Below are 16,786 nucleotides of genomic sequence, written 5' to 3'. Positions count from 1 at the left end.
TATCTCAAATCCTCTACTGTGTTAAACTACCAAACTGTATACCTGACATCCAATGCTGGATGAGAAGTGTACTCAATTATATATTGGGAAGACTGAAGCCATAATTTTCAATCCTTGCTCTAAGATCCTATTTCCTAGCTACTAACTCCAATCATTTCCCTCCAGAATTTCCTGCCCATACCGCTCCATCTCCTTAAACCCTACGTCTCTGACCAATCTTTTGGTGATCTGACCTAATATTTGCTGAAGTGGCTCAGTGTCATACTTTGTTTTATAAAGTTCCTGTGAGGCACCTTGGAAAAGCCTATTTTTATGCCCCATCTTTAATATAATAAGTTGTTAGAATGAACCAAACAACATTTCCATTGGTATTTGCAGTATTTAACAGTAAAAAGATTATAATCAATTCCTTCAGGCAAACAATTTTAACCAATGATCTGAATTTAGTAGTTTCCAACCACACAGTCACAGTACATTTATATGTAAAACAGATTTGCTGTTGCTTAAGCCTTAGAATGCTAGTCTTCAATTAAATAAACTAAAATGAAACATAGTAACTGGAGTGGTTTGGAACATAGTCATGTGCTACTGCTTGCAACATTAAAACATAATCCCATATCAGATTGTTATTAAAGTCAACCAGCACACACAAAGTATCATGTGAACTATAAACATACTCAAACAAAAATGCTGAGTTTTAACCTGGAATCCAAAAGCAAGCCTGTGCTACTTTAGCATCTGTCTCCTTACTGGGTTTAGGCACATTCTTTGTTTCAATTGAATGCCATTAAGTTTGACATGAGACTTTTCCTCTCAATGCTCATTATTCTCATGAGCTCAGCCAAAACCAGAAAGGGACACCTTGTTACTGAACTGCACTATCAAAATGCGTTTCAATTGAGAAACTACAAATTTTATTATAGATCAATGGAATAAAAGGATGCAAATGCAAATCCTGATTATTTTCATGGAATCGTGTTGTCATTAAATTCGAGACTTAGAACATTATCAACTTGTTCCGAAACTTCTTACCTTTTCAAATTCATCCAGCTTTTTCCTATTTTACTGAAAGCCTCTGGACTCGGTGTTGTCATAGCTTCAAAATCTACTAACTGAAATAATAAAACCATGATTAAAATTCTCATTGAAAAAGTTAGCTAACAAAGGATACATTTCAACAAATGTCAACAGTTTAATACATGGGTGCCCAAGCAATGCAACTCGCAAAGCTCAGACAATTAAAATTTGATTTTCTTCTGTGTTCCTCGTTATTTGAATTTTGTGAAATTTAGGAAAGGGCTGTTTCTTAGTGCTCGTACAAATCCTACAATAGAAATCTTCCATCTGCAGCTGGAGATAAATACATAAATGGGCACCGACTGCAAATTGATATTTGGCACTCAAAGTTCCCTGTTATCCACCTAAGCACTCCACGAGGTCAAAATATTAGATAAACTTGCTTCAACAAACATATTTGATCACCTTTTCTACTTCTTAGAACAAAAACGTAAGCAGCAAAATATCGATCATGTCAGGAGGTAAAACTAACGATAAGCTTTTCAACGTTGAGGTAGCACGGGGGTGAATTGACAATTATACAGAGACGATTCATAATGCTGTCATGTTTGATACATGGCTCACTTGCGAAGCAACAATATTGAATTATCAACTAGCCACTTTCAATAGTTTGGCTATTCAGACTCAAGTGAGGTAAAGCAAAAGAAAACCCACGTCATTGGGCTTCCCAAAGCTTTTCGGATCTTCACAGAAGCAGAATAGAAACATTAAAGCTAAAGTAGTTCTCTCTCAATACGCAAGTTGATAATTGGCACAGCATTGCGTTTTATTGCGGTCTACTGGAAAGTTGCAAGTTTTAATCTTCATTCCGTATTCAACAAGCTGGTCTCAGCTGGGGCTCTAACTGAATACAGCTGAGCATTCTGTAGTAAATGTGTGAGGAATTTGTGAGTAAAGTATATATTTTGAATTGTTTAAAGTCCTGTCAAGCTTTTCAGTTATGCAGATAGAAGGTGTGCTTCAGAGTATAATGAACAACTCGAGAACTTGCAGTGAGGGACAGATGCCTAAAAATCAGAGAAAACCACCACTATGGTATGCAAATTATGTGCTGTTATGAATATTTCAAATAAAAATGTTTTTTCTCATTTCTGTACTATTCATATGCTTCTTAGAAGTTTAATGTATTATAGTATCTACAAGTCTAAAAACAAGCCGAAGTAATTTTGTTTTGGAATGGGTCTGCCTCCTGCTTTCTCCTTCTACATCTGAAGTCGGGTATTCAGATCCTAATCTTTCTGTGAAATGTAAACAAAAATATATTTAGCACATGACAGACTACATTCCCCAAATTCTTACAACGCCAAAAAACAACGGTTGTAATAGTCAATTTTAAAATTCAGGAGTGCCACATTGAGGTGAGTTCAGCTGGACAGGATGATAAATGATTCATGAAGTCTGTATAATTGAAATGTGGGCAGAAACTCCTCAGTCTGATTCCTCAGAATGTGCACCTTTTTTTTCCTGCGCCCTACTTTTTCCATTCAAAGATGGATTGAGAAACCCAACTCCTTCGGGTAGAAACAGGTTTCTCATCCTTTATCTCCAGAATGTCTAATTATGATTCGTGGTAACGGTTTGGGATCATTTTCAGATCCTGCCAACTAAAAATGCTTTCGTCAAAAATTTGGTGCCCAATCTCGTTTCCGCACCTGTATTTCATTTTGCAATTATTTATATCCCTTCCCATCCACTGAGGATTCAGGTCAATTTGTTCTTGCTTTTCCTCTCCTCCCTTCTCTCCACTGACTATCCCGTCCATTGCCTAGCCAAGGTTCCTGACCATCTTAGAACCTGCGCATTAAACCTGGTGAACAACCAAGCAAGCTGGCATCCAGATGCAAGTTATGTCAATCATTTACCGTGTCAGGTGAACAACATCTGACTGTACTGGAGCATTTGTTTCTAAGGAAGGATGGACTGGAAAAGGAGAAACAAGCATAGAAAAAAATGACTTGCTCTCTGTTCATTGAATGGTGTCCTGTCAGATCACTGTGAAAATTAATAAGGAGAAAGCAGTCCACAGATGATCATTACCACTTCACTCTCAATTGTCAGATGTGGATGCTAAATGGAGCACTATGTAAGTGAAGGTGCTCCACCTTGAGTGACGTATTTTGACTTATTTTTAACTACACCATGAAGAAAATATATATATTATAAACATTTGGAATTAGATTTATGGATAAATTCACATCCGTTCTATCCTCATAGCTGAAAAGGGCTATATAGAGGAGAGACCCATATTTGATGCATTCCAATATTTAGATTGGCAAAGGTAACCTGGATGATGGGTTCATCTAGACACTTTCTTGGGTCAGGACATTTTGGCACCAAACAGACAGCAGGCTATATTAGATCTGGCAATGTGCAATAAGACAGGATTAATTAATTACCTCAGAGTGACCTCCAGTCATCATAATATGATTGAATTTCACATTCCGTTTTGGGGAGAGAGGAGGAGATCTAAGACAAATATTTTCAATTCAAATAAGGGTAATCATGCTGGCAAATTAGGTTAAGGAATAGGTCAGTAGAGATGGAGTGGCACACAATGAAGGAGATATTTCAGAATGCTAGCAAAAGATCCATTGCTGTGAAGAAAGAAAGACTCCAAAGGAAGGACGCAACATTCATGGCCGACTAAAGAAGTTAAAGACAGTATCAAATTGAACACATCATTTCACAAAGATAAGTGGCACGTCAGAAGTTTGGACAGAATATAAAGAAACGCAAAGAATGACTAAAAGATTAACAAGGAGGGAGAAATTAAAGTATGAGAGAAAGTAATATAAAAAAGTAAGAGTTGCTACAGGTATTTAAGGAAAAGAGTATTTAAAAAATAATTAATTAATGGGATGAGGGTGTCACCGGCTGGGTCATCATTTATCACTCATATCCAATCCCCTGGCTTGCTAGGCCATGTCAGAGGGCATTTTAAAAGAATTAACCACATTGCTGTGGGTCTGTAGTCACATACAGACCAGACCAAGAATGGCAGATTTCCTTCCCTAAAAGCCAAAGTGAGCTATGGTCCCATAGAATTAACAACGGAAAATAAGAAAATAATGGATGAACTGCGTAGATATTTTGTGTCTATCTTCACTGCATAACAGAGTGGGTCGCGGGCATGTGCCAGAGGTCACAGAATTAAGGGTTGTGGTGTTCCCGAAAGATCGAATTGCTTCTTGTTGTGTCTATCAGCCAATAACAGTACTGAGACCGAGCATCACTCCATAATCATCAGTGTCGACACCGACCACAAAGAGGCAAAAGTGAGTAGGGCAGGGTACTGGCTCACCTGAAGGGGCTAAAGGCAGATGTGGCAATGCTTCAGGAGACCCACCTGAGGGTGGCGACCAGGTCCGCCTGAGGAAGGAATGGGTGGGGCAGGTTTTCCACTCTGGGTTGGATGTGAAGAACCGGGGAGTGGCGATTGTGGTGGGGAAAAATGTGTTGTTTGAGGCATCGGAGGTGGTGGCGGATAAGAGGGGTAGGTGTGTTATGGTTAGGGGCAGGCTACAAGGAGAGAAGGTGGTACTGGCTAGTGTGTATGCCCCAAATTGGGACGATGCGGGCTTTATGAGGCGTATGTTGGGACGGATCCCGGATCTGGAGGCGGGAGGTCTGATCATAGGGGAGGGACTTTAATACGGTGTTGGATCCTTCACTGGATCGGTCCAGCTCTAGGACGGGTAGGAGGCCGGCGGCGGCCAAGGTACTGAGAGGGTTTATGGACCAGATGGGTGGAGTGGATCCATGGAGGTTTGTGAGGCCGAGGGCACGCGAGTACTCTTTCTTCTCCCACGTACATAGGGTCTACTCTCGGATAGATTTCTTCGTGGTGAGTAGGGGACTGATTCCGAGAGTGGAGGAGGCCGAGTATTCGGCCATTGCAATCTCCGACCACGCTCCGCGTTGGATAGAGTTGGAGATGGGGGAGGTGCAGGACCAGCGTCCGTTGTGGCGGTTGGATGTGGGGTTGTTGGCGGAGGAGGAGGTGTGTAGGAGGGTCCGGGCAAGTATTGAGGGGTACCTTGAGGTGAATGATACGGGGGGAGGTTCAGGTAGGGATGGTCTGGGAAGCCCTGAAGGCAGTAATTCGTGGGGAGCTGATATCCATCCGGGCACACAGGGAGAGGAGCGAGAGGAGTGAAAGGGATAGACTGGTGGGAAAGATGCTGGAGGTGGACAGGAGGTATGCAGAGGCACCAGAGGAGGGACTGTTGGGGGAGAGGCGCAGCCTGCAGGCTAAATTTGATTTGCTGACCACTAGAAAGGTGGAGGCACAGTGGAGGAAGGCACAAGGGGCAGTGTACGAACATGGTGAAAAGGCGAGTAGGATGCTGGCTCATCAGCTCCGTAAGCGGGATGCGGCTAAGGAGATTGCTGGAGTGAGAGACAAGAGTGGGAATGTGGTGCAGAAGGGGGTAGAGGTGAATGAGGTAGTCAAGGACTTTTACGGGGAACAGGACCGGTCGGAGCCAACGGGGGAGAGGAGGGGAATGGAGAGGTTCCTTGACAGGCTTTCTTTCCTGAAGGTGCAGGAGGGGCTGGGTAAGCCGATTGAGCTGGAGGAGCTAGTTAAGGGGATCAGGCAGATGCAGTCAGGGAAGGCACCGGGGCCGGATGGGTTCCCGGTGGAATTTTATATAAAGTTTGTGGAACTAGTGGGCCCCTTGCTGGTGCGGACACTCAACGAAACGTTGGGAAGGGGGGACTTTGCCCCCGACGATGTCGCGGGCGCTGATCTCGTTAATTTTAAAGAAGGACAAGGACCCCCAGCAGTGTGGTTCATACAGGCCCATATCTCTCCTCAACATGGATGCTAAGGTGCTGGCAAAAATCCTGGCCACCAGGATAGAGGACTGTGTGCCAGGGGTTGTGCACGAGGACCAGACAGGGTTTGTGAAGGGAAGGCAGCTGAACACGAATGTGCGGAGATTGCTGAATGTCATCATGATGCCGGCGATTGAGCGGGAGGCAGAGATAGTGGTGGCGCTGGATGCGGAGAAGGCCTTCGATAGAGTGGAGTGGGGGTACCTATGGGAGGTGTTGGGGAGGTTTGGATTTGGTGAAGGGTTCATTAGATGGGTAAGGCTGCTATATGAGGCCCCGATGGCTTTGCGTGGCCACGAATAGGAGGAGGTCGGAGTACGTCCGTCTTTACCGAGGGACCAGGCAGGGTTGCCCCCTGCCCCCCTTGTTGTTTGCACTGGCAATCGAGCCGTTGGCGATGGCGTTGAGAGATTCAGAGAGGTGGAGAGGCTTGGTGCGAGGTGGAGAGGAACATAGGGTGTTGTTGTATGCCGACGACCTGTTACTGTATGTGGCGGACCCGGTGGGAGGGATGCCAGGAGTGATAGAGTTGCTAGCCGAGTTTGGGACCTTTTCAGGTTATAAATTAAACTTAGGCAAGAGTGAGGTGTTTGTGGTGCACCCTGGAGACCAGGAGGAAGGAATTGGTAGGCTCCCGCTTAGGCGGGCAGGGGAGAGCTTTAGGTACCTGGGGGGTGCAGGTGGCCAGGGACTGGGGGACTCTTCACAAGCATAACTTCACCAGACTGGTAGATCAGATGGAGGAGGAGTTCAGGAGGTGGGACATGCTGCCATTGTCGTTGGCGGGGAGGGTACAGTCCGTTAAAAAGACGGTGCTTCCGAGGTTCTTGTTCCTTTTTCAGTGCCTGCCCATATTTATCCCCAGGGCATTCTTTAGGAGAGTGACCAGCAGTATTCTGAGCTTTGTGTGGGCACATGGGACTCCGAGAGTGAGGAGGGTGTTCCTGGAGCGAGGAAGGGATAGAGGCGGGCTGGCGCTGCCCAACCTTCTGGGGTACTATTGGGCAGCCAATGTGTCAATGGTGCGTAAATGGGTGATGGAAGGGGGAGGGGCGGCGTGGAAAAGAATGGAGATGGCGTCATGTAGAGGTACGAGCCTGGGGGCCATGGTAACGGCACCGTTGCCGCTCTCCCCTAAGAGGTTTACCACGAGCCCGGTGGTGGCGGCGACCCTAAGAATCTGGGGACAGTGGAGACGGCATCGGGGGAAACAGGGGGCTCGATGGAGGCTCCACTGGGTGGCAACCATTGGTTCATCCCGGGGAACACGGATGGGGGATTCAGGGGGTGGCAAAGGGCGGGCATCAGCAAATTGAGGGACCTGTTTATTGGCGGGAGGTTTGTGGGCCTGGGGGAACTGGAAGATAAATTTGGCCTTCCCCAAGGGAACATGTTCAGATACCTGCAGGTAAAGGCGTTTGCTAGGCGACAGGTAGAGGGATTCCCTTTGCTGCCCTCGCAGGGGACGATGGACAGAGTGCTTTCGGGGGTGTGGGTAGGAGAGGGGAAGGTATCTGACATCTATAAGGTAATGCAGGAGGTGGAGGAGTAGTCAGTGGAGGAGCTGAAGGCTAAATGGGAGGAGGAACTTGGGGAGCAGATAGAGGACGGGACTTGGGCGGAGGCCTTGGAGAGAATCAACTCTTCCTCCTCATGTGCGAGGTTTAGTCTCATCCAATTTAAGGTGCTGCACCGGGCTCACATGTCCGGGACTAGGATGAGTAGGTTCTTTGGGGGTGTGGACAGGTGCACCAGATGTTCGGGGAGTCCAGCGAACCACGCCCATATGTTCTGGGCATGCCCAGCACTGGAAGAATTCTGGAAGGGGGTGGCGGGGACGGTGTCGAGGGTGGTTGGATCCAGGGTCAAACCAGGGTGGGGACTCGCGCTTTTTGGAGTTGTGGTAGAGCCGGGAGTGCAGGAGGCGAAAGAGGCCGGTGTCCTGGCCTTTGCGCCCCTAGTAGCCCGTTGAAGGATTCTGTTACAGTGGAAGGATGCAAGGCCCCCAAGCGTGGAGACCTGGATCAGTGACATGGCGGGATTTATAAAATTGGAAAAGGTCAAATTTGCCCTGAGAGGATCAATACAGGGGTTCTATAAACGGTGGCAGCCTTTTCTGGACTTCCTGGCTCAGCGATAGGTAACTTGGTCAATAGCAGCTGCTTTCGGTATTTTACTAAGGTGCGTCAATGTTGTATAAAATCAAAATTTTTCAATAAAAATTATTTAAAAAAAAAAGATAAATTTAGAGTTTAGAGTACTCTATTCTTTTTTTTCCCCCATTAAGGAGCAATTTTAGCGTAGCCAATTCACCTACCCTGCACATCTTTTTGGGTTGTGGGGTTGGAACCCACACAGACACGGGGAGTATGTGCTGACTCCACACAGTGCCAGGGGGGCCAGGATCAAACCAGGCCCTCGGTGTCGTGAGGCAGCAGTACTAACCACTGTGCCACCATGCTGCCCAATGGAAATGCATCCTGATTAATGATAACAGTCACTCGCTGAATTTGTGATTTTGCTGAGTATTTAGAATTAAAGCTTATTTCTCGTTTAAGTTAGCACAGGAGTTTGCAATAAAACTAAACAAAAGTAGACATTTCAGATTGTGCAATTTTGCTAGTTTACTTTGGGTATGTTTAGTGCAATGAATTTGTTGAGGATTTGCTGTGCTGCTTGACATTACCAACCAGTACAACTGGCGCACAGATCTTGGAAGCATTGAATAGTCTTGTGGTTTGAAAGTGTTGGCTCGAAGGTGTTCATTGCAGAGCAGTTACAAGTGATGGAGCAACCCAAATGACTGGGGAAAAACAGCAGAGTAATAGGGAAGACGAAGGAGGGGGCTGGTCAGGACATTGTTTGGAATTATTGTTTTATTTACCATGATGGGGAGGCATTGACATCGAAAGGAATCCCATTCGATCTTGAAGTGGTGTTGAAAGGAACTGTGAAAGTTGTGAATTTCATTAAACACAACACAATCAATACCAGGTTTTACAAGGCTCTGTGTTCCGATATGGGGGCCGGGCACGTAGCCATCTGGGATGGCCACTTACAACTAGGGACAGAGAAACCGCAAAGCCTAGCAGGTAAAATGGACAAGGCAAGGCTCAGGCTGGCTCAGAGCCTGAAATGTATATTTGTCAGCAAGAAGTACAGACGATATCGAAACACCCAATTAGTGTGGTCCAAACTGAAGGACCACCCGAAAGAGCGCGAAAACCCCCAAGTATAAGAAGAGAATCCACCATGTTCGTCCTCTCTTGGACCTGGCGCCACGGCCACGACCATTTCCAAGTGCATCAACACCAGAAGCAAGTCCAAGTTCAACGCTCGCTACCAGACGGATGAGCCTAGCTGAGCAGCAGTTACTTCTCCAGACTCGATAGATCCAGAATTGGACAGCGGCCACTGTTCCTCTGACCTAAGCCGGGTGCCTGAAGTTAAGTACAGGTTGTCTTAGCTGATAGGCGGAGTGAACTAGCAGTGTTTATGTTGCATAATTGTGTGTAAATAAAGTACCTTGACCTTGAACTAACTGACTGGTGTTTGGCTCTTTGATTGATAGCCGGTTGAACCTTGCGGTGATATCATTTGATACCTGGCGACTCTGAGCATTAGAGCACAGATATCAAAAGAAAGGAGGGCAAACTCACTGATTGCCGTAATTGGAACAGAGCCACAGGAAAAGAAAACACAACAGGCACACGCATTTACTGTTCCACACAGAGGTATGTTGGCTGTCATGGGGTCGGGTGATTGGCAGAGTTTACAAACTGAGGTATGAAATCCACGCTTTTCTCTGAAAAATCATCTCTTCTGACTGATTTGTTTGGTGATGAAAGTTGGATGCTTGGTCCTATTGGTCTCACTGAATCATCATGTTGACATTTTTTTTCCAATTCTAAATGAACTGAAGCTCAAATTGCAAGGGAAGAATGATAATTGCTTTCGGCACGGTGAAGAATTAGATGCTTTCCGAAAGTAATTGAAACTTTGACAAGTGCGAGTACAAAACTACAACACGTTTCCCACACTGCTATGGCAGGTCGAAGAAAACAGTGTTAGTTAGGGAGCTGTGAATATACTGACAAGCCTTAGTCAAATCTGGCTGCGCTGAAGCACAGTTTTTGTCGCTACTTTGCAGAGGAGAACTTTCAGATTTTGAAAGAGAAGAGGTGGGTGAAAAATCCCTTTGGTTTTGGACCCCAGAGTCTGTTAACTTACAGCTGACTCCAAATGAGTCTGGGCTGCTATACTTGACCTGCGACTGCACATTAAAAATAAGCCACAAGTCCATGAGGTTGTCAGCATTCTGAATTAGCATCTTTTCCATCCTCACAAAGATGGGGGCGACACGGTGGCACAGTGGTGAGCATTGCTGCCTGACAAAACTCCAGAATTCCGGCCTCGGGTGACTCTCTGTGTGGAGTTTGCACTTTCTCCCCATGTCTGCGTTGGTTTCCTCCGGGTGCATCGGTTTCCTGCCACAGTCCAAAGATGTGCAGTTTAGGCAGATTGGCCATGCAAAATTGCCCTTTAGTGTCGAAAGATTAGGTGGGGTTACTGGGTTATGGTGGTGGTATGGGCTTAAGTAGGAAGCTCTTTCAAGGGCCAGTGTAGACTCGATGGGCCGAATGACCTCCTTCTGCACTGTAATTCTATGAGGATGGCACAAAGGAACCAGCTGAAATCGGCACTTGTTATGTGCATTGCCCTCGCCTCCTGTGAACCTGATTAGAGTGAGATCATAAGAACCAAGCAGGCTCACCGGTCACATTACAGGTAAGTGACCTTGGCGTGGGCCCTGAAGGTCAGATATTTGGAAAAAGTGGGACCTGGGAAAAAAAGTTTGAAAAGCACTGCTGTAGAGCATACAAATAACATCCCAAAAATAATTGTGAATCAGGAAGTGTCAGGGAGGAACTAAAACAATTACAATTACCAAGGATAGGGTACTTTGAAAACAACTAATGCTGACAAGTCCCCAGGTCCTGATGGACTTCATTCTTGGATCTTGAAGAAAATTGGATGATGAGAGAGTGAATGCTTTGGTCTTAATTTTCCAAAATTCCCTCGATTCAGGAAAGGTCCCAGCAGATTGGGAAATTGGGTAATTCCTCTATTCAAGAAGGAGACAAAAAGCAGAAAACTACAGGCCAGTTATCTTAACATGTCATAGGGAATTTGCTGGAATCTATAATGAAGGAGGTTGTAGCCGAACATTTAGAAAATCTCAATGCAGTCAGACAGAGTCAACATGATTTGTGAAAGGAAAATCCCATTTGAAGACTTTATTGGAATTCTTTGAAGAAGTAACAAGCAATGTCGATAAAGGGAACCTGTGAATGTGCTGTATTTAGTTTTCCCAGAGACATTTAACAAGGTGCCACATCAAAGGCAAAATAAGACCTCGTGGTGCAGAGATAGCAGATCATCATGGATTGAGGATTGCTTAGCCAACAGGAAACAGAATTGGCTGCTGAGATAGTGGATGCTTTGGTCTTAGTTTGCCAAAATTCCCTAGATTTAGGAAAGGTCCCATCAGATTGGGAAATAAGTGAATGTAACTCCTCTATTCAGGAAAGTAGGGAATCAGAAAGTAGGAAACTACAGGCCAGGTAACATCCATCATAGGGAAATTGATGGAATATTAAGGATGTTAAAGCATTCAGGTAGAGTCAACATGGTTTTGTGAAAGGAAAACCATGTTTGACTAATTTATTGGACTTCTTTTGAGGAAGTAACAAGCAATGTGGATAAAGGGGAACCTGTGGATGGACTGTACTTCGATCTCCAGAAGGCATCTGACAAGGTGCCACATCTAAGGTTACTATGCAAAATGAGAGCACGTGGTGGCGGGGGTAACTTTAGCATGGACAGAGGATTGGTTAGCTAGCAGGAAACAGAGCATAGGAATAAATGGATCTTTTTCAGGTCGGCTAAATGCGCCACAGGATCAGAGCTGGGGCCTCAACTATTTACAATTTATATCAATGATTTGGATGAGGGGATCAAATGTATGGTTGATAAATTTGCTGATGACACAATGATAGATAGGAAAGTAAATCCAAAGCAAACATAGTCTCTTTGCAAAATCCTAAGTGAGTGGGAAAAAATTTGGGAGATGAAAAATGTGAACTTGTCCACTCTGATAAAAATAGAAAAGCAGCATGTTATTTTAAGAGAGAGATAGCCAAGGTACAGAGGGGCCTGTGTGTTTTGATACATGAATCACAAAAAGTTTGTATGTAGGGTACAGCAAGTGATTAGAAAGGCATATGGAATATTGTCATTTATTGCAAGGGGAATGGAAGCAGGGATGTTTTCCTAGGGCCTTGAGAGGCCACATCTAGAGTACAGTGTTGGTCTCGTTGTTTAAGAAAGGATACAAATGTGGGAGAAGCAGTTCAGAGAACGTTCACTCATTATCCGTGTTTGGGGGGGGGGGGGGGGGGGGGGGGGGGATTGTCTTATTAAGAAAGGTTAGACAGGTTGGACCTGTATCCATTGGAGTTTAGAAGATTGAGACATGACCTTAATAAAACACCCACGTTCCTGAGGGGCTTGAGAGGGTAGATGCTGCATGGATGAATCCCTTGTGGGAGAGATTATAACCGGGGGGGGGGGGGGGGGGGCACATTTATAAATAAGGGTTTTCCCATTCAAGACGGAGATGAGAATAATTTTTTCGTTCATTGGGTTGTGAATCTTTGGAGCTCCCTTCCCCGAGTGGTGAAGGCAGGGTCAATGAATAGTTTTAAGATTGAGGTAGAAATTCTTTTTTAAAATATATTTTATTCCAAACGTGAGAAAAAAAAGCAACATATAAAAAAACACTCTCCACAACCTCTCAGTCCACAGTTTGTACAATTTTCCCTCTTTTTACCCATCCCCCCACGACGAACAGTTCCTCAAACATTGTCATGAAAACCCCCCACCGTGTTTCGAAGTCCTGCGCTGACCCCCTCAACTCAAATGTAATCTTTTCCAACTGGAGAAAATCGTACAAGTCCCCCAGCCAAAGCGCGGCACGGTGGCTCAGTGGTTAGCACTGCTATCTCATGGCACGAGGACCCGGGTTCAATCCCGGCTCTGGGTCACTGTCCGTGTGGAGTTTATACATTCCCCCAGTGTCTGCGTGGGTCTCACCCCCACAACCCAAAGATGTGCAGGATAGGTGGATTGGCCACGCTAAATTGCCCCTTAATTAGAAATATATAATTGGGGACTCTAAATTTATTTTTTGAAAAGTTCCCCAGCTAGGCCGCCACTACCGGCGGCTCATCCAACTTCCAATTTAGCAAGATCCTTCGCTGGGTAATTAGAAAGGCGAAGGCCACAACATCGGCCTCCTTCCCTTCCAGCAGCTCCGGCACTTCCACCCCAAAGATCTCCACCATTGGGTCTGGCCTAACCTCCACCCCCACAACCTTAGATATAGTCCCAAACACCGCTTCTCCGCATCTCTCCAGCTTCTCGCAACTCCAAAACATGTGTGCATGATTCGCCAGCCCTCGCCCACTTCTCACACGCATCGGCCACCCCTTGGAGGAACTCACTCATCTTCGTCTGGGTCATATGTACCCTGTGCAACCCCTTGAACTGAATCAAGCTCAGCCTCGCACAGGATGAGGTTGAATTCACCCTACGCATCGCCTCATACCACAGTTCCCAGCCTATTCCCTCCCAGCTCCTCCTCTCATTTGTTTTTGGTCCTCACCACCTGCATGCCCCGACCTGGTCCCCAACCACCAGTATATATCCTCAATCCTACCCTCTCCCAACTTATCAGGGAGCAGCAGTTGCTCCAATAAGGTGTACACTGGCAACCTGGGAAATGTCCTCCACTCCTTTCGCGCAAAGTCCTTCACCTGCATGTATCTTAATTCACTTCCTCATGGCAGCTCTAACCTCTCCCGCAACTCATGAGGGAGACTAACAAGGTTACCGGGAGTTGAGGCCACAATCAGATCAGTCAGAATCGTATTGAAGGGCGGGGCAGGCCCAAGGGGCCTAGTGGCATACTCTTGCACATAATTCATATGTTTGAATGTTCATATTCAGACTTACCTTTCCTTTGGGGATTCTCCCTGTGATCTCCTTCCCACTAGCCATTAATGCTCCCATGATTACTGAATATGCCACCACACTAGAAGATGAAGCACATTACAATACAGGAGTGATCAACGCGGTTTAAAGCAGAATGGAACTCTACAAGGTCATACAATAAATGTTAAGTATTTACAGCCCTGACTAATATCAGATAGCCTTTTTACCAATCCTTCTCTGCTGCAATATGTCCTCAAAAAGCAGCTCCAAACGTTACAATAGACACCTCATCCAGTTTGACAAATGGCCATTTTCCTAAAAAGAAACTCAAAGGAGATTTGCTTGGCTCATGCCCAGCAATGTTGGAGTGCAGCTGGCCTCTTTAAAGACCAATTGGAAATGATTTTCAGAAAAAATCTCTCCTGCTCCTCCCCCCGCTTTTAATAAATTGAAGCTCAACGGGAATTCAGTGGGACTATTTTGTTTCCGAAAATATGTTTCTGCTACTGCACCAGCTGCATCTCTGATAAGGCAGGGGTAGCAGCCACAAAGCACCACAACACAAATATTCAAACTGTTCAGGGGTAAATCGAGCATCCACCTGAAAGCTCCTTCAAGAACTTCTGGGAAGAAATGACAGACAAATCGAAAAACAAATCGCTACAAATTACTGAGCAAAACGCAAGGAAAAAGACTTGTAACTTTCATGATCTCAGGATAACTTAAAGCACTTTACAGCGAATGAAGTATATAATGAAGGAAACAGCAGCCAATTTTCATACACCAAGCTCCCACAAACAGCAATGTGAAAATGACCGATAATCTGCTTTAAGTGCTGTTGATGGGGGTTAAATATTGCCTGGATAATTTTTCATTTTCATAATGCCTCCCCTGCTTTTATTCAAAATAGCATTGTGTGATCTTCTAAATTCACAAGAGGGCTGACAGAGCCTCAGTTAGACGTCACATTCAAAAGACAGCACCTCTGACATTTTAGGGCTCTTTCAGTACTCCTGTGCTGGGTGCATCAGTCTAGATTTCTGTGCCCGAGTCATTGGAACAGCATTTGAATGCACCACATATTGACTCCAGAGGTGGAGCCCGATCAACTGACCAACACCGACACTTCTCATTCCCAAAGCACTTTTTTCAGAATTAATTTCTCCTTTAGCACATTTAACAGCAAAATGTTATACTCGACCAACCTGGATCCTCTGGAGAGAGGCATTAGATTGTAAAAGTAATACACCAAAGAAAGGATGAGGTTGCACACTGCATCAGCCTCCTGGTTCAAAGAGAAAATAAATCAAATATCATTCCTGAAAACAGCACAGTTTTTTGAGCAGTTAAGGAAAGAGAAGGCACAATACATTTCTCATGGGCAGAGAAGGTGGGCAACTTGCTTGTAGACCTCATTATTCAGTTTGCTGTTTAGAGCGATTTCAGAAGGGGCTTAAACTCCCTTTCCTCAACTTCCATTCAGCACATCCACAAAATAAGGCTGCATTGAGGAATAACGTGCAGTCTAATGTCAGATTTTAATATGCTTGCTGCCACTGTGCACTGATTCTCCCAATGGCCCACACTGATAAAGCTGCAAGTTTTTTAAAAACATTCCCATTTAACAAACTTTAATTCAATAGAAGAAACATGATCTAGGAGCAAACCTCAAATAAAACTAAACAGTGGCACTGTAAGAAAATAAAGAAAATTGCAAAGAGAAAATCGGTGGATAAAGCTGAAGAATCACCAAGATTTCACTTTTGTTGCTGTTAGAGATGCAAGGTTAGATTGTAGGCACTTGGTGTCTCGAATCCCCTTTAACACAGTATAATTTGATTAAGTGTGAGGTTATTCACTTTAGAAGCAAAAACAGGAAGGCTACCTGAATGGTTGTAAATTGGGAGAGTGGAGTGTGCAGCGGGACCTGGGTGTCCTTGTGCACCATTTGCTGAAGGTAAGCATGCAGGTGCAGCAGGCAGTAAAGAAGGCTTATGGTATGTTGGCCTTCATTGCAAGAGATTTCGAGTATAGAAGCAGGGATGTGTTGCTGCAATTGGACAGCGCCTTGGTGAGGCCACACTTGGGAGTATTGTGTGCAGTTTTGGTCTCCTTCTCTGAGGAAGGATCTCATAGAGACTTATAAAATTCTAACAGGACTAGACAGGGGAGATGCAGGGAAGATGTTACCAATGATGGGTGTGTCCAGAACCAGGGGTCTCAGCCTGAGGATTCAGGGTAAACCATTTTGGACAGAGATAAGGAAACATTTCTTCACACAAAGAATGGTGAGCCTGTTGAATTCATTACCACAGGAAGTAGTTGATGCTAAAACGTTGAATATATTCAAGAGGCGGCTGGATATAGTACTTGGGGAGGATGGGATCAAAGGCTATGGGGAGAAAGCAGGATTAGGCCACTGAGTTGGATGATCAGTCATGATCATGATGAATGGCAGAGCCGGCTCGAAGGGCCAAAAGGCCTTATCCTGCTCCTATTTTCCATGTATGTATGTAACACATAGTTCACACTTTTCTCCTGCTCATTGGCATTTCAAATTGAACGGATCCATCAAAAGAAATATTGGGCACTGGAGGGATGAATTTGTCATTACAGAATGGGATTCTTTATACACAACTCTAAACAACTTGGAAGCCTACAAGATATACTTTAGAGCGGAACGTTTTACATTGGTGAACAAGCTGGCATTAGACAGAAAAACTGCAACATTACTGCAACGTGTAGTCGGATGCTTAGCCTCAATCCTTACCATTCTGAGCCAAAGTAGCCCAGATAAATAGCCAGAGTCCACTCC

At 45.0% G+C, this 16,786-nt stretch overlaps 1 protein-coding gene across 5 annotated transcripts in view; it reads right to left on the bottom strand.

Moving 5' to 3' along the window:
* ttc13 (tetratricopeptide repeat domain 13) overlaps positions 1 to 16,786 on the bottom strand; it is a 74,042-nt gene that overhangs the window by 3,823 nt on the left and 53,433 nt on the right. For all 5 annotated transcript variants that reach the window (XM_038815590.1, XM_038815598.1, XM_038815608.1 and 2 more), the window contains 3 exons: positions 15,177 to 15,256; positions 13,993 to 14,071; positions 1,033 to 1,112 (listed from right to left, as the gene is read on the bottom strand). In XM_038815590.1, the coding sequence (XP_038671518.1) occupies positions 1,033 to 1,112; positions 13,993 to 14,071; positions 15,177 to 15,256 (239 nt within the window). The remainder of the gene's footprint in view (positions 1 to 1,032; positions 1,113 to 13,992; positions 14,072 to 15,176; positions 15,257 to 16,786) is intronic.

Source organism: Scyliorhinus canicula, chromosome 1, assembly GCF_902713615.1.
Source record: "Scyliorhinus canicula chromosome 1, sScyCan1.1, whole genome shotgun sequence".
Lineage (NCBI taxonomy): Eukaryota > Metazoa > Chordata > Chondrichthyes > Carcharhiniformes > Scyliorhinidae > Scyliorhinus > Scyliorhinus canicula.
Note: the sequence above shows the minus strand (reverse complement) of the source record. Positions and strands in the feature narration are given on the sequence as shown.